Raw genomic sequence first — 25658 nt, forward strand, 5'->3', positions numbered from 1 at the left:
ATCAGAACAACATACAGGAACTCAAGTCCTTTTGTTCACCTGACCTAGAATTCCTTACAAACAAATGGCGACCGCATTATCTACCAAGAGAATTCTCTTCGATGATAATCACAGTCATGTATATCCCCCCAAGCAGACACCTCGACCACCCTGAAAGTGCTTCATTTTGGACTCTATGTAAAATGGAAACCACATGTCCTGAGGCTGCATGTATTGTAGCTGGGGATTTTAACAAGGCTAATCTGAAAACAAGGATCCCTACATGTTATCAGCATATCGAATGCGCGACCTGGGCTGGCAAAATTCTGGATCATTGTTACTCTAACTTCCGCGACGCATACAAAGCCCTCCCTCACCCTCCTTTCAGCAAATCTGACCACAATTCCATTTCTTTGCTCCCAGCCTATAGACAGAAACTAAAACAGGACACACCCGTGCTCAGGTCTGCTTCAAGATTGCTTCGATCACGTGGACTGGGATATGTTCCGGATAGCGTCAAACAACAACATTGATGTTTACACTGATTCGGTGAGCGAGTTTACTAGCAAGTGCATCGGTGGTGATGTAACTACGGCGCCTATTAAAACCTTCCCCAGAAACCGTAGATTGATGGCAGCATTTGTGCAAAACTGAAACTGAATCGCTCATCCATACATTTATATGTACATATTCTTATTCATTCCTTTACACTTGTGTGTAATAGGTAGTTGTTGTGAAATTGTTAGATTACTTGTTGGTTATTACTGCATGGTCGGAACTAGAAGCACAAGAATTTCGCTAAACTCGCATTAACATCTGCTAACCATGTGTATGGGACCAATAAGATTCGATTTGTGTGTTTGTATGTGGTAAACCTTCAGGCCAGTGTCAGTGTTGATGGAGTGTGTGATGGGGAGAGAACTTGGACTATAACGAAGACGAACCCTGAGAGACAAATCAGTGTTTTCGACAGCGTGATATCCAAATGGAGTGCATTTAGTAGTAATTGTTACTAGGCCATTCAGATATACACAAATGCTATGTAAAGTGGAAGGGCTCTATTTGGGAATGGACACATCGCTCATTTCTCCCCCCTCTCTCTCGCTCTGTCATCTGCAGGTGATGCGTTCCTACTTTAAGCGTGCCGACCCGTTCTTTGACGAGCAGGAGAATCACAGTCTGATAGGCGTGGCCAACGTCTTCCTGTCCTGTCTGTTCTATGACGTCAAGCTGCAGTACGCAGTACCCATAATCAACCAGAAGGGGGAGGTAAGAGAGGCTTCAAGCGCTACATAACACCAGGGTCGTGTTCATTTGGCACAGTGTAACGAAATGTTTTTGCAACAGAATTCGAAAATGAGCATTTCTCATTGGACAAGTCAAGGTAGTTCCTCCTTGATCCAGTCCGTTTATTCTGTCGCCGAATGAATGTTTCTCAACCCTGTTTCTCAACCAGTGATGTCCAACTCTTGTGTTCCAGCCCAGCAGTAACACACCTGATAAAACAGATAGTTTCCTTGCTTGATGACTGCCCTGACTCGATTGTTTGATTGTTTGAAGGAACAAGGCGTCTTGGTGTTGTGCAAAAACGAAAGCCTCATTTTATGGAACAGTGACGATGCAGCACAGAAATCTCCCCTTGTTATAAAATGATTTCACCCATGCCGTTGGTTTTCTTGTAGGTGGTTGGGAGATTACACGTTGAGGTGGTGAGAGTGGCGGGGGGGGTTGAGGACAGCATGGCTGGGGGAGAGGACAACGAGGCCAGCCCTGATGGAGAGGTGCAAGAGAGGAAACTGGTCTGCATGGTGAGTCTATTTCGGATAGGGAGACACTCGTACACACACACAGAAAAGTCCCTTTTTTAGATGGCTCTTCTGGCTCTCAAAAAAAGAGAAAGTAATATCAGACCTACCAACATGCATGCATTTTCCGTACCAGCTACGCAATTCCCTGTCCATGTAAGCAGGTACAAGATCCGAGTTAAAAGTATGCAGAAATGAATAGGGCCTGATTTTTTTATATTTTTTTATTTGTTTTGTTTTTACATTTTAATAAAAAATAAATCCACTGAGTAAATCTAACATCCCGATAATCTAGCTGCAACACACAGACATGTAAGGGGTTTTGTCAACGGACATGGAGATGAATACATCATTATTCGACGTAGCTGCCCCCTGTTTGTTGTGATGCTGAGTTTGCTGACTGTCAGCTGTACGTAAACACATGGACAAATCCCTTTTAACTCCGTGTGTTGTGGGAAGGTCAACACCGATTGTTTCAAGCTAACGGTAGCGAACATAAGATGGACATTCAGTGGGCTCTAAAGTGCCAGCAATTCACTCGCATTTGCTAGTGAAAGAAATTAAATTAAATGCAAATACGAAAAATAACCGGTCGCATTTGTGCGAGTGTGATATACATTTAATTCTGCATTCCATTAGTTGTATTTTCCACGTAACATTACGAGGATCACGCAAACCTGATTATGATCAACGTCACAAAAAGCTCCCTCAGTACAGACATGCTAAGTGCCCTCGTTACCAAGTAGGTTTCAACGATTGCCAGACGAACTACCCTGATGCTCTGCTAGCTTCCAGGCAAATCTGTCTAGGAAATGAAATGAACATTTGAAGGTCTCCCAAAGATTTGTTCTCACCCACTGTTTCCTATCATAGCTTTTCCCTTTTTATTATGGGTAACATGTTTATTTGATACTGATGCTCTGCTTCAAACAGTTTTTTTTAAATGATCGTGGATAAGACGTTTGTACATTTTGTACCTAAATTAATGTATTTAGAGTTTTTTTATTTTATTAAACAAATAATAAAGGGCCTTTTTGTGTTCTTTCTCATTAGATCTTGTTAGTGACTTTTACCATATGTGTAAATGGAATGCTGTCAAGAAAAAAGTAAATTCTATAATTGCGATCAGACTCACAAACAGCCTGCAGTTTAATCTTCAATTTGCCGCGCGCATCTGGTCTCGCTAAAAGGTTGGACAGGGTTGGCAGGTCTGCAATATCATTTGCTTGTTCTCTCTTGAATCCTATTTAATCACCCAACCCCAACCGTGCTTCTCCTCCAGATCAAGATCCTGCAGGCGACAGGTCTCCCCCAGTACCTGTCCAATTATGTCTTCTGCCAGTACTCGTTCTGGGACCAGGCAGAACCCGTCATCGTGGCCCCAGAGGTGGACCCCTCCGCCTCGTCCCCCAGCAGCAAGGAACCGCACTGCATGGTGGTTTTTGACAGCTGCAAGGTATGACATTAAATGAAAAGTACTTGTATTGCCAAAGTAACAATATTGAACAGTCCAACAGGCCATAAAAGACATTTCAATCATGTTGCAGATAGCTTATGTAGCTCAGGATGAAACAGGTAGCCTGGTTAATCTAGTGAAAACAGCATTCAGTCTGGTTTAACCCCAACCCTTCCTATCTCCTTACAGCATGTGTATTATTCCGCTATAGTGTCTTAATGTAATGCTAACGCATCTATGTTCTTTCAGTGGTGTTCTGTGCTATTATTTCTGCCCTTTCAAATGCTGTTTTTCTTTCTCTCTATATCTCTCTCTCTCTATATATATCTCATTTATATCTATCTATCTATATATTAGGAGCTAGGTGTGGCAGTAACAGAAGAGTTTATAGAGTATCTGACAGAGGGGGCATTGGCCATCGAGGTGTACGGACACAGACAAGCAGACTCCGGCAGGAACCCTGCCCTCTGGGACCTCAGCATTATACAGGCCAAGACACGCACACTACGGGACAGGTACACACACACTACGGGACAGGTACACACACACCCAAGGTATGGTGCACTGTATGGGTCAGCTAAGTTATACACACACACAGGACAGGTACATTGTACAGACACACTACACACACACAATGGCTGCAAGACAGGTACTCAGGCTACTGGACAAGTACACACACACACACACACACACACACACACACACACACACACACACACACACACACACACACACACACACACACACACACACACACACACACACACACACACACACACACACACACACACACACACACACACACACACACACACACACACACACACACACACACACACACACACACACACACACAGAATGATGCAGCACAAAGTGACACCAACACATATACCAGAGGTTCCATTTCTACAAAAAAGCAACCTTGTAAATGACATATTATGTCCTGTGTCTGTCTCCACCTGCAGGTGGAGTGAGGTAACCCGTCGTCTGGAGATGTGGATCCAGGTGTTGGAGATCAACGAGAACGGAGACTTCATGCCTGTAGAGGTCATACCTGCCAGAGACGTACGCACCGGAGGCATTTTCCAACTACGACAGGTAGGTGTTACCTGTGTGTGTGTGATTTTTTTTTTCTCTCTCATTTTCTCCTGCCAATGTAATAGTGTAATTTAGTTTATATCTATTCAGAACCCTATCTAAAACAATGTGTTTTTTTGCTGTCAACACAATTTTAAGTAAATATCTTTATTTTCTGTTTAATAAGCAATTCCAAGTTGTTCTTACCTCAGAAAATATCATTTCATACAGGGCCTTCAGAAAGTATTCCAACCCCTTGACATCTTCCAATTTTTGTTGTGTTATAGACTGAATTTAAAATGGATTCAATTGAAAAAATGTTGTCACTAGCCATAATGTCAAAGTGGAATTAAGTTGTACATTATTTTATTTTTACAATGTCTTGAGTCAGTAAGTATTCAAGTCCTTTGTTATAGCAAGCATAAAAAATTTCAGGAGTAAAGATTTGCTTATCAAGTTAAATAATCAATTGCAAAAAGCACTATTGCACTCTTTGTGCAATAATAGTGTTCAACATGATTTTTGAATGACTACCTCATCTCTGTACCCCCCACATACAATTATCTGTAAGGTCCCTCAGTTGAGCAGTGAATTTCAAACAGATTCAAAGACCAGAGAGGTTTTCCCAATACTTCGCAAAGAAGAGCACCTATTGGCAGATGGGTAAAGATTTTAAAAAGCAGACATGAAATATCCCTTTGAAAATGGTGAAGTTATTAATTACACTTTGGGATGGTGTATCTATTACACCCAGTCACTACAAAGATACAGGCGTCCTTCCTAACTCAGTTGCTAGTTACATTGTAGTTACTCCACAATAGTAAACTAACTGACAGAGTGAGAAGAAGGAAGCCTGTACAGAATAAAAAATATTCCAGAACATGTGTCCTGTTTGCAACAAGGCACTAAAGTAAAACTGCAAAAAATGTGGCAAAGCAATTCACTTTTTTTCTGAATACAAAGTGTTATATTGGGGACAAATCCAATACCACACATTACTGAGTACCACTCTCCATATTTTCAAGCATAGTGGTGGCTGCATCATGTTATGGGTATGCTTATAATCATTAAGAGCCGGGGAGTTTTTTTTCAGGACTAAAAAGAAACGGAATGGAGCTAAGCACAGTCAAAATCCTAGAGGAAAACCTGGGTCAGTCTGCTTTCCACCAGACACTGAAAGATGAATTCACCTTTCAGCAGGACAATAACCTAAAACATAACGCCAAATCTACACTGGAGTTGCTTACCAAGAAGACGGTGAATGTTCCTGAGTCGCCGAGTTAGTTCTAACTTAAATCTACTTGAAAATATATGACAAGACCTGAAAATAGTTGTCTGGTAATGATCAACAACCAATTTGACAGAGCTTTAAGAATTTTGAAAATAATTATGGGGAAATGTTGCACAATCAAGGTGGGAAAAGCTCTTAGAGACTTATCCAGAAAGACTCTTCTATTGACTCAGGGGTGTGAATACTTCATGAAAATTAGATATTTCTGTATTTTACTTTCAATAAATTTGCTAACCTTTTTGAAAATATGTTGGGGTATTGTGTGTAGATGGATAATAAAAAAATATTTAATCCATTTTGAATTCAGGCTGTAACAACAAAATGTGCAATAAGGCACTGTACATCTACCATTGAAATGGACAAGCAACGTTCTCCCCACTGTTCTATATTCTGTTGATGCCATGTGTGTCACTCGGGGCTAGTGCTAGTCCAAAGGCATGTCATGGAAAGGGGCTTACCAAAACAAATGGCCAAAAGGACTAATTTGAGGTAGAAAGGAGCTCACTTTAATCCATTGTAGAGGATGCGAACAGGTGATTGACGTTAGAACTTCATATCTAATCTCTTCGTCCCTCTTATCCCTCTCCTTCACCCCCACCCACAGGGCCAGTCAAGGCGTCTGCAGGTGGAGGTGAGGTCCGTGCAGGATAGCGGTACCATGCCCCTGATAGCTGAGGTGCTGCTGGCCGTGTCAGTGGGCTGTGTGGAGATCAGACAGACTTGCCAGGCCAAGGCCAGCAACGAACCCGTACAGGTAACACACGAACACACATACATACAGTACCTGTCAAAAGTTTGGACACAATTACTCATTCCAGGGTTTTTCATTATTTTTGACTATTTTCTACATTGTAGAATAATAGTAAAGACAAAGAGAAACGACAGACCATCATTACTTTAAGACAGAACTTTGAAACTTTTTCAAGTGCAGTCGCAAAAACAATCAAGATCTATGATGAAACTGACTTTCATGAGGACCGCCACAGGAAAGGAAGACCCAGAGTTACCTCTGCTGCAGAGGGTTACCAGCCTCAGAAATCGCTGCCAATATAAATGCTTCACAGAGTTCAAGTAACAGACACATCTCAACATCAACTGTTCAGGGGAGACTGTGTGAATCAGGCCTTCATGGTCGAATTGCTGCAAAGAAACCACTAAAGGACACCAATAAGAAGAGACTTGCATTTGGGCCAAGAAACACAATCAATGGACATTAGACCGGTGGAAATCTGTCCTTTGGTCTGATGAGTCCAAATGGGAGATTTTTGGTTCCAACCGCCACAGCATTCTGCAGCAGTGCGCCATCCCATCTGGTTTGCGCTTAGTGGGTCTATCATTTGTTTTTCAACAGGAAAATGACCCAACGCACCTCCAGGCTGTGTAAGGGCTATTTGACCAAGAAGGAGAGTGATGGAGTGCTGCATCAGATGACCTGAACTCCACAATCACCTGACCTCAACCCAATTGAGATGGTTTGAGATGAGTTGGACCGCAGAGTGAAGAAAAATCTGTAAACAAGTGCTCAGCACATGTGGGAACTCCTTTAAGATTGTTGGAAAAGCATTCCAGGTGAAGCTGGTTGAGAGAAGAGTGTGCAAAGCTGTCATCAAGGCAAAGGGTGGCTACTTTGAAGAATCTAAAATATATTTGGATTTGTTTAACACTTTTTTGGTTACTACATGATTCCATATTTGTTATTTCATAGTTTCGATGTCTTCACTATTAATTCTACAATGTAGAAAATAGTAATAAAAAATAAATAAAACCCTTGAATGAGTAGATGTCCAAACCTTTGAGTGGTACTGTATACACATACATTACTATACTGGAAGAAATAAATGGCTGCCATTTACGAAAGTGTTTTGGACTAATACTATTGTGTATTTTGTTGTTTGTCCCACAGGTGGAAGGTGATGAGATGGACAGCTATCAGGTAAATACGATTAGATTATCTCTACTGAGAGACAGATAGCGGGACAACTCAATGATGGCTTCTTCTGGTGCTATATCTGATTTGTTGGTGTGTGTTCTGTCCAATAGGAGCGTGATCTGGAGCGTCTGCGTCACCAGTGGCTAACGGCTCTCACCAAGAGACAGGAGTATCTGGACCAACACCTTCAGACCTTGGTCAGCAAGCCAGGTAACACACACACACAACAGTCAATGTGTAGTGGAGGAAGTGCTGTATAAGTTTGGGCGTCAGGTCAAAGGGCACAGGAAATGAGGTAGAGGAAGTGGTGGCAGAAAACACATTCCTCTGATTGCCTACACATCTGTGTGGCATTGAGGAAGAAAGACATTGTTGTGCTCCCTCTACAGAAAAGACCGAGGAGGATATGGAGAGGGAGGCCCAACTTTTGGAATGGCGTCTGACTCTGACCGAGGAGAGGAACGCGGTAATGGTGCCTTCAGCCGGCAGCGGCATCCCCGGAGCTCCCGCAGAGTGGTGAGAGAGACAGGGAATGTGTGAGTGTGTGTGTGTGTGTGTGTGTGTGTGTGTGTGTGTGTGTGTGTGTGTGTGTGTGTGTGTGTGTGTGTGTGTGTGTGTGTGTGTGTGTGTGTGTGTGTGTGTGTGTGTGTGTGTGTGTGTGTGTGTGTGGATGTGAGTGTGTGCGAGTGTGTGAATGTGCGCGTGTATGAGTGTGTGAATGTGCGCGTGTGTGTGAGTGTGCGTGTGTGTGTGAGTGTGCGTGTGCATATGTGTGTGTGTGTGTGTGTGAATGTGCGTGTGTGTGAATGTGTGAATGTGCGTGTGTGCGTGTGTGTGAATGTGCGTGTGTGTGAGTGTGCGTGTGCGAGTGCGAGTGTGCGTGCGTGCGAGTGAGTGAGTGAGTGAGTGAGTGAGTGAGTGAGTGAGTGAGTGAGTGAGTGAGTGAGTGAGTGAGGGAGGGAGGGAGGGAGTGTGTGTGTGTGTGTGCGCGTTTGCAAGAGAGATGGATATAGATGTAGACAGTTCAAACAGTTTTCCTATGGGAAATGTCCATATTATTCAACAAGTGTCTTTGGTCATGTTTCTTTGTTTCTCCAGGGTCCCCCTACCTGGAATGGAGACCCACACCCCTGTGCTTTTCCTGGACCTTAGTGGTAAGTTCTTTCTCTACTCTTATTTTCTTCGTTCTCTCTCTTCTGACTGTTCTAGAGTAACATTACGTCAATCATTGAAAACATCACTTTCATTCATCTAGCACAGCATGTCTTTCTCTTACCCTCTCTTTTCTCATTCTCTCTCTCCCCCCCTCGCTTTCTCCAGCGGATGATTTCAGTTCCCAGGAGGCATTGGAGGTCCCGGAGGCAGGCGGTTGGGACGCCACTCTGAGCGGAGAGGATGAGGACGACTTCTTTGACCTGCAGATCGTCAAACACTATGATGGAGAGGTAGGCACCAGGTCCTATTCATTAGGGCACACCGTATCATTTTTTTTGCAATGGAAAACCAAAAGCGTTTTTCATTGGGAAAGTCCCAAGTAATCACTCTCTGTTTGTCGGCTCTCTTCCATATGATCCCTAATGAACACAACTCTGCTCCTCCCCATCCCCTCTCCACTAGGTAAAAGCTGAGGCGTCATGGGACTCCACAGTGCACGAGTGTCCCCAGCTGAGCCGCGGCGGAGCGTGGCCAGAGCAGAGGGTGTATCTGACTGTACGTTGCGTGGTGCAGCTCAGCCACCCGGCCGACATGCAACTAGTGCTGAGGAAACGGATCTGTGTCAACCTGAACCCGGGCAGACAGGGCTTCGCCCAGAACCTCCTGAAGAGGATGTCCACGCGCTCCACCATCCCTGGCTGTGGGGTCACCTTCGAGGTGGTCTCCAACATCCCCGGGGTGAGCCATACACAGGAAATGTTGTGATTTCTAGTCAGTTACCATGGCTCTTTTTTTGTACAAACTTACTACAATCACCATAGCTCTCAGCTGTTTAAAAATCTGTCCTCTCCTCGCATTCTCCTTCATTGCACGGAGCCAACCTAATGATGACCGTGGCTTCCACCATATTGTTTTCCTCTGTCAAGTAATGTATTTTAATACAGTATAATAACAATCTATACCATTTCGCTTTTGTCCGAAGCGTCTTAGTCATGTGTGCGTACATCTTACGAAGGGGTGGTCCCGGGAATGGAACCCACACTCCTGGTGTTGCAAGCACCATGCTCTACCAACTGAGCTGACCAGTGCCGATGAAGGGGAGGAGATTACGAGGGGACAGATATTTTAGCAATTGAGATCCTGCGTCTTTTTGGCAGCTCTACTAACTCTCCCAGGTCTCTCTCTTCCGTCTCTCTCAGGACGCACAGGGTTCAGAGGACAGGGAGATGTTGGCTCGTCTAGCTGCCAGCGCCGAGAACCCCAAGTCGGCCGACAACGAGGCGGCCATCGAGAAATACCTCCGCAGTGTCCTGGCTGTGGAGAACATCCTCACTCTGGACCGACTACGACAGGTACACACTTACACACTGAGGATGGACTGTGTTCAATGTCTGGGTTGAGTTTGACATCTTTTTCAGTGTTTATAAGTTTAACCTGCTAAATAGTTGCAAACATTTCAAGTACTTGTATTCAATTACTATTAAACCATTAGAAACCTTGAATGGAGTACTCAAGCCCATCCCCACTACACACTAGGACCATCTACATAACACTTAACATTTCTGTTGGTCCATCGCAGGACAATTCAGTACGGTTGCTGCTATGGCATGTTCCTGGTTTTGACTGTGTTTAATCGTGTGTGTGTGTATAGGAGGTGGCGGTGAAGGAGCACTTGGCAGGCAAAGGGAAAGGCAACAGACGCAGTCTAAGCTCCCCAGTGTACACAGGGTAAATGGCACATTCTCTCTAAAGAAGTCATGTCTATTGGGGTACTGGGTCCTTGGTATATTTATTTATTTAATAGGTTTAGGCAGCAGAGGTCTGCCTAATTACATTTTATTCTTCCTTCCTTCCTTCCTTCCTTCCTTTCTCTTGTTCAGCTCTCTGGCAGCAGACAGGACCTGTCCTCTACCTGCAATCTGGAAAACAAGGTGATTATACAACCCTGTTGAAGCTATACAACTGTTAGTGTTCAAACTGAACAAATACAGAACCCAAATTACATGAATCACATCTTTTAATTCTCTCTCCCCCTTCTGCCCGTTCTCTCGCTCTCTCTCTTCTGTTCTTTTCTCTGTTCTCTCCTCCAGAGTCGCTGGGAGAGCCAGCAGGACATCTTCATCACCTCGCCCCAGTTCAGCCGGACTCTGCCTCGCCCCTCGCCCTCCTCCTCCCCACCCACCATGCCCCCACAGAACCAGAGCCAGGACTCAGACCAAGGTAAGGCCCTGACTCCTCCCTCTACACCACTGCTCTACCCTCCCCTCTCGCCCCTCTCCTCTCTGTCTTTCTCCCCCTGAGACTGCTCTGTTAACTGGCTGACTCTACCTCAGTCTTGACATTCACTCTCTCTGTTCTCCTGTCATCCTTCTCTTTTCTGCGCAGTAGACCTCTGGTGTGATTCCATCTCTGTCCTGTGTTTTAATTTGTGCGTGTGTTCATGCCAGGGTTTCTTTGAATCGGTAATGCAGTGTCTCTGCAAATGTGGAGTGAATATTCTCCGCTGCTGTCCGGATCTCCAGGCGACCATCGCATGAGCCTGAAACCACAGACTGGCCAAACTCATGTTTCTAAAAATGAATTCAAAGGCACAAAGTCATTTTTCGTTCATTTGTATTTAATTCTAAGTAAGTCACAGCCTATATGCGCAATTTACAGACTATAATGATTTAATACAACTCAATGTTGTTTAAATGCTGAGAGCTTTATGTCCCTACCAGCCTGTTTTGTCGCACTTGCAAATGCTTCACAATGTATATATTGGATGGCTTGAAATAATATAGCCTAAATAATTCATTATAGGCTCCCTGTCTGGCTCCTGAACTATTTAGAGTGCTTATTTGCTGTTTAATATGACATGTAGCTTATTTGAAATTATGTACACTTCTTACATTCACCTCTTCATGTTTATTCCAATCATTTTCATTCAAATCCATATGGTTTGGTTTCAATACTTCAAAACCAAATGGAAGGTCCAAGAAGTCACAAAAATAGATGGGTGTCGGTTAAATTGTGATTTTAATGGATAGAGCGAATTTGGAGCTGCAGTTTTTTTCCCTGTGATTAGAGTTTTTTTTGCCGGAGCGCTCCATGAGCGATGAGAAGGATTTCCAACTGCTCAACTCCGCTCAAATGCTCTGCTCCTAAGTGGGTGGGACTACGCCCTCCCAGGGCCACCCATGGTTGTGCCCCTGCCCAGTCATGTGAAATCCATAGATTAGGGCCTAATAAATTCACTTAAATTGACTGATTTCCCTAATATGAACTGTAATTCAGAAAAGTCTTTTGAAATTGTTGCCTACCTGCCCTAATGGGCTACGCACCCAATGCATATGAGTCCGATAAATTTCTCAAATGGCCGGTGAATTCAAATCTTCCCGGTGACGTTGTCCAGTGCCACATTTTCCTAACAGAAACCCTGGTGTGTGCGTGTACCTGTGTTACATACAGTAGTACCATTTCCTGTTTGGTTTTCTTTGTTTGATTTCACTCTCAGCGATGTCATTTTAATGGCTGTGTGGCCAATAAGAACTAATCATTCAGATTCATTTCTTCATGATTATAATATGTTAGTACGTGGTAAAATCATCTTTATTTTATTATGTTACATTTATTTTTTGTCATCTCTCTGACCTGGTCCAGCCACGTTTTATTTTTTTTGTAATTTCCTGGGCTTGCTTTTCAACTTCCTGCCTTAATCTCTCGCACCTCCCCCACCTTCCAAACCTTCTCTTGCCCTTGCTCTTTTCCTCCTGCTCCTCCCTTTCTTCTCCTCCCCTATCTTTTCTTCCTGCCCCTCACCTTCTCTTTTCCTCCTCCCTCACCGGTTCTCCCCTCAGGTCGTTCAGGGCTTGCTGCCTCTTATCTTTCAGTCAAAGCCCTGGTGCCGCAGATGCCCAAGCTACTCAAGTCCCTGTTCCCTGCCCGCGAGGACAAGAAGGAGCCCCTGCGCCCCTCGCCCCACTCTCTACAGGTAGGGCTCACACACACCCCACTGACCTTAGGTAACCAAGTGACATTTGAACTATCACCAATGGTCACCCCCCACAGCTGATTCAAATCATCAACGCATGATGAGTTAGTTATTTGGTATAACGTGCACCCAGGTGGCGTGGGGGGGGGGCTATGACCGTGTTTGGGAAACCCTGTTGTAACCCCACTGAAGCCTTTCCCATTTTCTGGGATTCCCCCAAATAAACCAAACCATGTTTCTAGCCACAATACCAATCAGTAACTGTGAGCCCAGAGAAAATATATGGTTGATGTGGGTCTATACTCCACTGTAGTTCAGTCTCCTCATCCTCTGACTCCCAAATGAGTGCTTAAATCCATGCCTTCTTTTCAATGTAGCTTATTTTTCCTTTTTTTTCTCCCCATAATATGACATGATGATTTGCTCAATTCATACATCAGGCATTTTACCAGGTGCTGCTATCACAATAAGGCCTATCATTTTCTGCATTTGAGTGGAATGGAGTAAAGTGGAGATGGTTTTTAGAGCATTCGGAGCATTCGTTTTTAGAGCTGACAAAACACACTCTTGTGTTACAGGTTATAAGACGAGCTACTCTCAGAGAGACACTGCTCGATACACTGCAGCGCTGAAATGATTCCCACCTGCCACTTGTGATTTAGAGTTGTTTTACACAGTGGGAGACGGGCACACCTGGGGTGGTGAAGCTGGGGGTAGAGCGATCTGGAGCTGTCTATTGGGATTATGGTCATTATTGCACTGTGATACAATGGCTTCTAACAGCCTACCAATCAGCTCTAAACAAACTCTTGACCAGATACAATGCTATGTCTCTGTGAACAAATTAACAACAGACTTTCAGTATGCTTATAGTGAAGAGCACTAAACATGCACTGCACTGACACAAATGGCTGAAAAAGACTTCAGTGTAGCCTTTCATATTATTGACCATAATCTGTTATTGGAAACATTTAAGTGTTATGGCTTTATATCCTTGGTTGAGAGCTATCTATCCAATAGAACAAAGTGGGGTTTTTTTCAATGGAAGCTTCTGTAAAGTGTGGTATTCCGCAAGGCAGCTTTCTTGGCCCTTTACTGTTCTCTATTTTTACCAATGACCCACCGCTAGCATTAAACAAGGTGTTGCAGTCAGATTTGGAATGGGTGGGTAGTAATAAACTAGTCCTGAACATATCTGAAACTAAAAGCATTGTATTTGGTACAAATCATTCCCTAAATTCTAGAGCTGAATCTTGTACTAAGTGACGTGGCTGTTGAAGAGAATACACTTCTTGGTTTCACCTTAGACTGTACATTTGTAAATTGTCATGGTCAAGGCATATTGATTAAATTGTTGTAAAGATGGGGAGAGGACTGTCTGTGATTAAAAGATTTTCAGCATTTTTAACACCTCAGTTGACCAAACAAGTCCTGCCAGCTCAAGTGTTATCTAATCTTGACTTCTGCCCAGTGATTTGGTCAAGTGCTGCAAAGAATGACATTAAGCTACAGCTGGCCCAGAACAGAGCAGCACATCTTGCCTTTCAATGTCAGTCTCTCTTGGCTCAAAGTAGAGGAGAGATTGACTGCATCAATTCTTGTGTGAAAAATTGTGTTGAAGATACCAAATTGTCTGCATATAGCTCTGACAGACATACTTACCCCACCAGACATGCCACCAGGGGTCTCAAGGCAAAGTGTTATATAGAGCCATAATCCAGGCTTCTTACCATGTGGACTGGCTGTGCCAAGAATAAAAAATACTTTATTTGTTATCATTTAAGAACAGGCACCACACCCTAATAGAGTATTTTTTGCGCTAGATTGCAAGAAATGGCAGTTAAATGTTTTCAAAAATGCTAAAACCTCAGAGCCAGTAGTTGTGAAAGTGGTCCCCGAAAATTGCGTATTACATCACATATGTGCAGATGTGTGCACCCTATCATTGCTCTCTCTCTCTCTGGCTCTGCTGTGTATTTCTTGCTACCTGTCACTCAATTGGCGAGGGGTTGAATATCATTGGCTGGAACATGAAATGGCCCACGTGGGGGGGAATGTAGGGAAAATGGCGCAGCACAGCTTCCAGAAAACAGTCTTTCAAACTAGGGATTTCGTAGGTAATTGAGGTAAAACAGTAATTCTACTCAGATTATGGATGCATGAAGTACACATTGACACATCCAGCCCTAAGCGGGAAATTTGAAACATACTAGTTGTCAAAGTACCGGAGCATGTCTTTAAGGCGTATGTACACTTTATGTACAAAAGTATGTGGACACCCCTTCAAATTAGTGGATTCTGCTATTTCTGCCACACCCGTTGCTGAGAGGTGTATAATATTGAGCAAACAGCCATGCAATCTCCATAGACAAACATTGGAATGGCCTTAATGAAGAGCTCAGTGACTTTCAACGTGGCATCCTATAAAAGAATGCCACCTTTACAACAAGTCAGTTTGTCAAATGTCTGCCCTGCTAGAGCTGCGCCGGTCAACTGTAAGTGTTGTTATTGTGAAGTGGAAATGTCTAGGAGCAACATCGGTGGTAGGCCACACAAGCTCACAGAACGCGGGACCGTCAAGTGCTGCATTTCAATGTAAGGTATAAGGAAAGCTTATAGAAGTCTATGGCTTTGTCCCAATAATCTTTCCTGCCATGATTTGAAATGACCAGTATTACCATTTAGTCCATACCTTGACCGATCCATTGCTTTTAGACCTGTTATATTTGTCGCATGTGACAAATACAATTGTATTGGATTTTCTGAATTGCGTAGTGCATAAAAATTGTCTGTCCTCGGTTGCAACACTCACTACCGAGTTCCAAACTGCCTCTGGAAGCAACGTCAGCACAATAACTATTCGTCAGGAGCTTCATGAAATGGGTTTCCATGGCCAAGCAGCCGCACACAAGCCTAAGATCACCATAAGCAATGCCAAGTGTCAGCTTGAGTGGTGTAAAGCTCACCGCCATTGGACTTTGGAGCAGTGGAAACACATTCTCTGGAGTGATGAATCATGCTTCACCATCTGGCAGTCCGACGGATGAATCTGGGTTTTTGTGGATGCCAGGAGAACGAATGCATAATGCCAACTGTAAAGTTTGGTGGATGAGGAATAATGGTCTGGGGCTGTTTTTCATGGTCGGGCTAGGTCCGTTAGTTCCAGTGAAGGGAAATCTTAACGCTACAGCATACAATGACATTCTAGACGATTCTGTGCCAGGCCTAATTACCCAACATCAGTGCCCGACCTCACTAATGCTCTCTTGGCTGAATGGAAGCTAGTCCCCCGCAGCAATATTCCAACATCTAGTGGAAAGCCTTCCCAGAATAATGGAGGCTGTTATGGCAGCAAAAGGGGACCCAACTCCATATGAATGCCCATGATTTTGTAATGAGATTTTTGAAGAGCAGTCCACATACTTTTGATCATGTAGTGTAATGTGCAGTAATGTATGTTTGCTTGTAAGTCTGCTTGTCTATGTTATTGTATTTAAATATATGTAAATTCGAAAGTATTTTTTGTTTGTAATGTCTTTTTCGTGGTGTTGGACCCCAGGAAGACAAGCTGTCGCTAATGGTGATCCCAATAAAAACCTAAATGTAAGCTTCAATGAAGGTCAAATGTGAATCGTTTAACACAGAAGGCGAACTACTACTCCCTAAATCTCTCCAAGAATTTGGTTCTTTCCCCATCTTCTCGAGCTGTCTAGTGTTATAATGGCGAATCGTAAGCATTGCTCTAAGGCAGGGCTGTCAAACTCATTCCATTGGGGGCCCTAGTGTCTGCTGGTTTTTGGCTTGTCCTTTCAATTAAAACCTAGACAACCAGGTGAGGGGGGGGAAGCAAAAACCCTCAGAGACTCGGCCCTTCCGTCGAATGAATTTCACACACGTGCTCTAAGATAGTGCAGAGTTTCCTAAACCCGGTCCTGGTCCCCCGGTGCACATTTAGTTTTGTGTCCAGCTGATTCAAATAACCAACTCATCATCAAGCTTTGATTATTTCAATTAGGTGTGTAGTGCTGGGGCAAAAAACAAAACGTGCACCAAAGGGGGGGGCAGGACCAGGACCAAGTTTGGGAAACCCTGAGGTAGAGGAACATAAAAACAATTGGACAGAAAAGAATTGTACATCTCTTTCCAATAATTTATTTATATTTTTTTAGCTGGAACTATTGTCTAAATGGATGAACAACATGAGCGGTTTACATAGAGAAGTGATTTCTTACATCACTGTAAAGTAGTTGATGGGTTGCTTATTTAATACCATGTCTATAGCCTATACAATAATGTCTAAAGTTGCTGAACACCATGTTGGTCAGCCAAGCTTGCTGTTTAATTTCCATATAGACGATTTATTGCCAATGCAGTAAGATGTAGCAATGCCATGGTTCCACTTCTGTCAACGCTGCATTAGTTAGTCACGCTTTAAAGACCGATAACGCCACAATGGATTAAACAAATATTCTGTATGGATTAAAACCATTTTTGTGAAGAGCCAAATATAATCGGCTGAGCTTTTTGGATTTTATATTAAACTCTTAGTTATGTATAATGTGAAAGAATACTACTTCTTTCCCATTGAACATAGTTGTGTTTCTCTCTCTCTCGTCCTGGCAGCACATGCCTCGTATCATCATGCAGACGACAGGGCCTGAAGACAGCAGGATCCGGATAGAACCGGTAAGTTCCAGTCTAGTTGTAGTTAGTTTAGACATCAGTCTAGTTCGAGTTGGTTAGAGATTTACAACAACTCTTCAGTGTATTGACCATATAAATAGAGTGAGTGAATTATATTTCTGTGGTATTGACTGTAATATGAAGCTATGGTTGGTAGTAAGCAAGTGGATCTGAGGATCTCATTACGAGGATGATGGTGGTGGTCGAGGGGGTAACGATAGGCAGGCAGTATGATGTCATGGTTTGCTCCGGTCAGTCTTGAGTTGGGTTGAATAATTCTTAAATCCCTGTCTGAGGTGTGATTGCCATTGCCGTCAATTCCCCGTAGGTTGCTATGGTAGCGAGGACAGCCCTGATCCCTGCCCTGACCAATGACAGGTGGTCGGAGTCCCCTGAAGCCACTCCTGTTCTGTCCTCCCAGCATGACCCGCATGACTACCCCCTCAGCCCCATCAGCGAGGCCTCCAGTGGCTACTTCTCCACTAGCGTTTCCACGGCAACCCTGTCCGAGGTTTCTGCCGGCAGCGACCACCCCACCACCCCCCTCCGCCCATCCTCCTCCCTCACCCTCCTAGAGGCAGGGGTGAGGCTGAAGGGGAGTAGTGCTCCTGAAACTACATTACCCAGAACCCATCTGCAGCAGCGAGCTGACCGGAACGGTGTTACTGCTGCATCTCCTCAGTACGAAAACAAAATGGCCACCACCGGTCCCGGCTCCAACGTCAACAGCGTGGTGACAGGCAACAAGCCCTTCTCAGTGCAGAGGGTGTGCACGTCGGACCTGAAGTCGTTGCAGGAGCGTGTCCTTGGGGAGGAGGAGGGAGGAAGAGGAGGACAAGGGAGTCTGGAGAGGTTGGAGATCATCCTGGACGATGAGGACGGCGGTCGCGACTTCGTGTTGCCAGACTGGCTGAGAGAAGGAGCGTGCGTGTCGGTGGGAGCCAATAAGGGCGGGACGGTGCGCTACGTAGGCAACACGAAGTTCGCAGAGGGCGTGTGGGTCGGGGTGGAGCTCGACTCGCCCTCAGGTGTGTGTTTACTGTTCACAAAGGAATCGCATGACTTAACATAATGACATCATAAGCAATGGAATTTAAGGAAGTAACCTGAAAACGTAGAGGGCCCTGTCCTTGTCCGCATGCATACACATCAAAGTAGGCAGTGTTTAGGAAATTCAAAGTACTAAACAAACTCTCTTCCTTGTCTAACCCCTTATTCCCTCCTCTTTCTCCTTCCTTCCCCTCTCTCCAGGTAAGAACGACGGCTCCGTAGGCGGGCACCACTACTTCCGCTGTAACCCTGGTTACGGCGTCCTGGTGCGTCCCGACCGAGTGTTCAGACGGGACCATTCCACCAAATGGAACCTGGAGAATCGCCGCAGTGGCGAGTGCTACCAACCCGTTTTACGGGGAGAGTCCACTAACAGGAGAGGGGAGAACCGCAAGTCCTGGAGCAGTTGAACTGGAGAGAAACAGGCCTGGGTGGGAGAGACTTTTAATCCTCACACCACTTTGTCTCCTGGCTCGGATCAACTAGAAAACCCACACATTCTTTTTATCCTGTTTCTAAGCCTCCGTCTCCCTCAGACTACTATCAATTTCCCCCTAACTATGCAATACTACCACATCTAATGTAACAACGGTCCCTGTCCCCTACCCACCATCCACCCACAGCTTGGCAACACTACATCAGTACTGTGCCCTCTCCTGGCCAAGAGATGCTATGCTGGGTTTCTGTATCAGCAGTTTGTGACATCTGCTGATATAAAAAGGGCTTTATGAATACATTTGATGAATACAGGCTGATCCTGTGTTGGCTTGACTGGCCATGCCTCTGTCTCACTACAGGGAAACACCCATAGGGATCTGTCTGGATTCATTTCAATAGGGAAGACTTTTACTCAACCTGCTCCTGGTGCGCTGTCTCCCTATCTGGATGTGGCGCCCCCTGTGGCATGGATTGGGCACAGCACCTGAATGGTTCCACAGCGTGCTGCTGTCTGTATGAAGTGAATCACGGGGCGACCAATGGAGAATGTTTCTTCTCGGGCCAAGGTTCAGGATCCATAATAATGAGAACTCTTTCTGATGTCATCAAACTGGTCACCTCGAGAATCCTTCTGAACGAATGAGGCTCTATTCCACCAGACTTGGGACTGGAACCCCGACCCCTCTTTTTCAATGGAACTGTCCATTTTACACACACACCTCTTTTTCAATGGAACTGTCCCTTTTTACTAATTTACTAAAAAGTTACTATATCCGTTTCCCACATGTGGAGTCATTTATCTGAAATGATCGATTCTTCCAGAATGTGCCTTCATGATGAGTTTATTTTTCGTTGTAATATATTTGTTAGTGGGTTTTATTAGATTTTCACCCTCTGTTGAACTTTGATGAGAAAGCCTTGTGTAAGGTGATCTCAGGGACTGCAGAGTGGACATGAACGTGTATGTGGGTGCGCCTGTGTGTGTATTTTAGAAGTTTGGCTCTTAAAGGCCAAATTTACCCATGGCAATGTTGTACAGTGGACAAAACAACTGTGTGTGTGTGTGCATGTTTTCGGCTAATCTGAAAGGTGAAGCATCGTTGTTATGATGACGTGGTTTCTGCAACAGTCATTGGCGCTGGTTTTAAATTGTAAGTGGAGAAGTAGGTTGAAAGATGGTTCCATTATGAGAAGAAGCCCAGTGTGCAAAATTGGTCAAAAATACATATTCTGCTCATAGGGAGGAGATTTTGCACAGTAGAAGTTTATCTCTAGTGATCTGTGTTAGAAAAATGGGTGCCTATGGTTTTAGAACGGTTTGAGGAAGTAGCAGTGGCATATATGTATGGTGTGTGTGCTGGACTGTACTGCTGGTGTTGTGTAACGTTGTATCAATGTTTAACGTCATGTAACGTGTGGAGCGGAAGTTGGATGGAAGCTGGTCTTTGTGTTTGGGGGAACATCTCTTCTACGCGTTCACCTGTTATTTTTAGAATCAGATCTGTAATGGGGTCTGAAATGTACATACTGACTCTATGACTTTGGGAGATGAAGGGAATCAAGAATGTGGAAGCATGTTTTTTTGTTACATTTAAAAAATATATAGTTTCAAATTAGTTTGAATGCAAATTCCAGGTTGAGAGTTGAAGGATGTGTAATGAGGGACACTATGGAGTTTTAATTTGTTTAATTGATCCCTCGTAAATCATTTTCATTAGACAGAAGTTTCATTAAAATAAACTGTGCGCTCTCACCTAGTGAGCAGAGTCACAAGCTCTGACAGGACTCAATGTGTGTTAAAGGGATACTTCACCCAAATTCCAACATTACACATTGGTTTCCTCACCCTGTAGTCTATGGACAAGGCTTGACAACAACCCATGCTTTAATCCCATATTAGCATTCTTTGCACATATCCAAATCATCAGTATCTACAATTGCTTGTGAAACTCAATGAAGTCACTTGTAAAACATTTTGTACATGATGCGCAACAAACGCTCTTATCAATCCCATGACTTGAATGGAATTTGTGCCACAAATGCTAACATGTGGAAACGGTGCCAGGGAAACTAAACCAAAGCATGGATTGCTGTCATACCTTGTTTCCTCACCTTCTAAGCAGTCTATGAACAATGTCATTTTGTTATGACTATACCTTTTAACACTAGTCCATTCAGCAAGCATGGCGTGAAGTCACAACATAAATGATCTATCTGTAAGATATACCCCGTCGCCCCAACGCTATGCCATTTCTTTAATAAGAAAGGTCTAAATTTGCTTTGACATATATATATTGTAATGGTTGACATATGCCTTTATCATGTGAAAAAGACTAAGCCTTTTAAATTATACTGAAAAACATTGATTGCACAAGTAATTCTATGAGGAATGATGCTGCTATAGCAACTGTAATATAACTGTAAAGTGATCTGATCATTGGTATTATAAGTCCTTATCGGGAGTTAATCTTGATTATAGTCTTGATTTTTAGCCTTAAACACCACTTGAGATGGGACCGAGTAAGGAGGAGTTGTCAATGGGCCGATGACTGGCCAGTTGGGAGATATAGTCTAGTAGAAGGGATGAGCAAGTGTTTTATTTGTCATGGTTGCCTTAAGTACTTTACCCGATTCACTCAGACCCATTACATTGCTGTTAGCAGAGCTAGGGTGTTTAAAAAAAAGTTGTTTGTCATGGTTGAGTTGGTGTCAAGCTTTTAACTGAGTGATCATCATTGTGCTAATATAAGGAATGGAATTGAGTTTGAGGGTGTGCGTGTGTCGTACAGTAGATGTGTGTTATATGAAGATTGTGAGAGCAGGTAGGTTGTGTTTAGACCGGCAGCCCAATCTTTTTCATTCTATTTTTTTTTCTCCAATCAGATCAGCTCAGAAAATGAAAAAGATCAGAATTCGGCTGCCTGTGTAAACGCAGCCATAGTGTATCGGATTGATTTGGCCTCAGTTTTGTCGTGTCCATGCTTCTTTGCACAGAGACCAAAAAATGGTTAAGATCACTTCAGGCTTATCTAGTTCTTTATTTCTGTGCCTCGCTCTTTCTTTTCTCATACTCTTTCTCATCAGGAAGTCAGAGACACGCAAGTAGCTCTGATTCAAACCCATTTCATTATTCAGTAGCTTTTACCGGTTTGTATTTCCAACTGTTAGCTCTTTAACGAGAAGTGGAGTTTCCTAGTTCAGACCAGCACGTGTCATAAGTACTTAATTACTTGATCATGTACGCGCTCTGACTGTACGCGCTCAGAACCACGTTTTCTATTGAGTTTGACTGTTATCCTTAAGTATAGACAGTCCATATCCATAGTTACCATATCATTCCACAGAAGGAAGGCATGCTCTGTGTTTTAAAGAATAAGCAAGGCCAAGAGTATATCTGTTTATCTTCCTTTCCAATATATACATATCCTATATATCTCTATCTATGGCAACGCAGGCTCAGAGCAATATGACACCTGCCTTTACGTGGCCTTCAGTCAGTCTTCACGTCAATCTGTCTGTCACTCTCTGGGTTTAATAACTTTCTCCAGTCTACCAAGTCTTGCAATGCGAGACTCCATAACTAGAAACCCTCCAACTCCAGCCATGGAGAAACCTGTGTAATATTAGACTGTTCCTTCACACTACATGTGGCTTGTCCATAGCCAGCAGTGGACCACAGACAAAACTACCACTGTACAAAGTCGGGCGCTGGCTTATGTGCCAATGGAAGGTCATGTCAGTAGAGGATTCTAATGGGGAACTTGTCTGTTTTCCCCAACACAGACATCAACTAGAGTAGAGCCTCTTTACCCCCCAACTCTCACCGGCCACATTCTATTTCTGTGCTGAGCTCCCATCGCTCAGGTGTTCAACACCAAAGCGGTAAGGGACAGAAATGGAATTGGGCCAGATCTTCAGACTGTTTGTGCAACTCTTCTTCTACAACGGTTGCTTCTGAAATGGCACCCTATAGTATTATATTCCTGTAGTGCATAGAGAATAGGTTGCCATTTTAGACATACTGACTGACCTGAGACCAGCTCTGGTCTGTGCCTCGTCCTGGAGTCTTGAGTTATCAATAATAGTCCTCAATGATTTGCGTATCTGATTCTGTTCTGCCAGTTGCCATGAAGTGTATTATTTCACTATATCTGTGGGAGCGAATGGGTGTATGTATGTATGTGTATATATAAAGACTTAAAAATCTGGGCACAAGTTTGGATTTTGATTAATTTAATTCTCTGCTGAAATCCAAAGAATAATCATTTATTATAATGCATTTATAATTTCATTTCTTATTGTCTGGACAATTATCTCCCTGTAAAGGAAAGAATAAAAATAAATTAATTGATTTACAGATTTGTATCATCTGCAGGGTTTTTTTTACGAGACTAATCTTCCATCATTAAGTGCAGAATGCTAATTTGAGCTCCTGATGCCAATTGACACATTGAGAGCTAGACTTTAGTTGCTCACAAAACACAGACCCATTGTTCATCTTTCTTTATTCTTTAGTAGATACAATACTAAAATAAACAAGTTAACAAAATGTTTTTCAAACAAATGCAACAAAAGGCATATAGATTTCTACATATTAATTACAGAACAGTCTACTGTCCAAAAAAGGCACTAAATTCTGAAATAGAAGATAACAGGACTCGTTTAACTATTTCAATCTGATACAACAGTGATTTCAATCATTTATATTCATTTCATCTTCTAGAATATTTGTTATTTCATGTATTCACATTATGTATGAATGAGGACTGGCAATAGCTGTTCCCTCACAGTTTTAAAGGCAAAACCCCTCCCACAGAGGTTAATGGTCATTATTGAGTAGCAGTCCTTTAGCAAAGATGTTTTCACCTGGTTTTGTATACAGTACCAATTTAATTTGTAGATTTGACAGATTCATCAAATTCTGGGTGATGCCAAAGAACCAAATCTTGTGCTAGCTCACTACTTGATATGGCGTTAACAATAATTAAACAGTCTCGAGAGACTAGTAAAGAGCTCAGAAACCTGAAGGATAAGTTTTGCCTTTGATGATAGAGTACAATAGGGCAATGAAAAACACGGTAGTTTGGGGCCGACTCAGACCCAAGTTATGCGTGCATAAATGTAACTTTATTCCCCCTATTCTACACTTTCCAATATTTAATGGATTGAACAATTGAATATGGCAACTTTCAGGATTAATATTTACGACTATTTTTGATTCACCAACCTATCATGCTTAAAGGCTCTCCAAACCTGTTTTATTATTTATAAATACTCTCCTAACCCTAAATAATACACAAGATCAGAGTATTTTTAAATCTACTGATTGGTGCTGAAAATGAGATTAATATGCATGTATTTACATGGCCTTTCATCGATCCATATATTCTAGTGCTGGGATGGTCAACTCCAGTCCTCGGGGGCCGGAGTGGTGTCACTTTTGGCCCATGCCTAACAAACACAACACGCTGAATAAACTAATTGCATTCTAAACTGAAGATCTTGATTATTGGAGTCAGGTGTGTTAAGTGTCACACCAATCATGCCCCCCCAAGGACTGGAGTTGCCCATCCCTGTTCTAGTGAGTGTCAAATTTACATTTATGGCTTTAGATAAATGTACTGAAAACCCTATTGACTGAAAACTCCAAGAGAAAATCAGCTGGCCAGAAAGTGGGAGGGTTTTCAGCAGTTGAGTTAAATGTATTCAGTGTGCACAAGGGAACCACGCCTGAAAAGCCCTTTATGCACCTGCATAAAAGGTAAGTCTAAATACTAACTACTGAGAAGTGCTTAGGAAAGGCGTACATTTACGAAGTCTGAATCGGGCCCACTGCATATCAAAATGGAAAAACGAAAAACAAACATGATTTCAATGATTAATCTCATACTATACATTTCTGCTTGCCAGAGTTTTACACATGGAAAGATTTAAGTAACAAACCGAAAATAAAATGTTTTTTTTCTGCCTCAGTCTTATCTTGTAAGATACATATTTGATACAGAACAAAGCACTAGGCGTTAGTGGAACCTCGGAAGCAGCAGAATCAGGTCAGCTTGGCTGTCATTTAATATATATTGGCCTACTAAAAGGGACAGTTCACCCAAACATCAATTGTGAGTCATCTCTGCAACTTGGTCAGCTAACAGTATGTCACGAGACACTAACGTTTTTCAAACATCTCAATACCTCAGAAACAGGGGTTGGAACCAATTATTTATTAGTTTAATTCTGAACAGAACCATATGTTTTGTTGCGTTCCTCTGTTCCCACAGAGGTTTGAACGGGAAAAAACGTTACTTTTTAATGTCCTTTCTGTTCTTTTTTAAAACTTCTGAAATCGAGTGGGGGGAGAGAGCGAGAGGATGGCTTGAAGCGCTGGGCATCTTATGACATGCATTATCTGAATTAGGCCCACAGAATTATACATGTGGAGGAGTGGCATTTATGGAGGAACTTTTATTTTCAAAGAGTTGGCTTAATGTTGGACCAGAGCTAGCTAACAAGCTTGTGTGTGAAGAGCGGCACCAGAATTAAAATAAAAACACATCTTACCTTTTGGTAGTTAATAAATCCAATGTGAAACGTGATAACCAACATTGAACAGGTTAATCCATTCTTCTCGAATTACAAATAGCTCTCCCTAATTTCTGAATCACACTTGTAACGTCAGTAGGCTACAGTAAACAATACTTCGGATGGAGAGGGGCAGGTAGCCTACACGCACACTGGCAAAGATTTTCAGCTGGCAGGGAGGCAGACACCGGAATAAGTTCCTTAATGACAGAGAGTGCTTTGCATAGGCGGTTTGTTGCGCGACA

General features: G+C 43.1%; 1 protein-coding gene across 1 annotated transcript in view; it reads left to right on the forward strand.

Moving 5' to 3' along the window:
• LOC124046310 (kinesin-like protein KIF13B) overlaps window positions 1-23194 on the forward strand; it is an 89284-nt gene extending 66090 nt beyond the window's left edge. The window contains 21 exon segments of the mRNA XM_046366543.1: window positions 1099-1248; window positions 1662-1787; window positions 3067-3240; window positions 3598-3755; window positions 4206-4338; window positions 6213-6362; window positions 7512-7541; window positions 7649-7748; window positions 7928-8054; window positions 8637-8692; window positions 8859-8983; window positions 9156-9431; window positions 9893-10045; window positions 10345-10408; window positions 10411-10421; window positions 10574-10624; window positions 10784-10913; window positions 12533-12666; window positions 17290-17352; window positions 17678-18377; window positions 18601-23194. Coding sequence (XP_046222499.1) covers window positions 1099-1248; window positions 1662-1787; window positions 3067-3240; window positions 3598-3755; window positions 4206-4338; window positions 6213-6362; window positions 7512-7541; window positions 7649-7748; window positions 7928-8054; window positions 8637-8692; window positions 8859-8983; window positions 9156-9431; window positions 9893-10045; window positions 10345-10408; window positions 10411-10421; window positions 10574-10624; window positions 10784-10913; window positions 12533-12666; window positions 17290-17352; window positions 17678-18377; window positions 18601-18809 — 3120 coding nt within the window. The 3' untranslated portion in view covers window positions 18810-23194.
• Window positions 23195-25658: the final 2464 nt, after the last annotated feature.

Source organism: Oncorhynchus gorbuscha, linkage group LG10 (assembly GCF_021184085.1).
Source record: "Oncorhynchus gorbuscha isolate QuinsamMale2020 ecotype Even-year linkage group LG10, OgorEven_v1.0, whole genome shotgun sequence".
NCBI classification, from domain to species: Eukaryota; Metazoa; Chordata; class Actinopteri; order Salmoniformes; family Salmonidae; genus Oncorhynchus; species Oncorhynchus gorbuscha.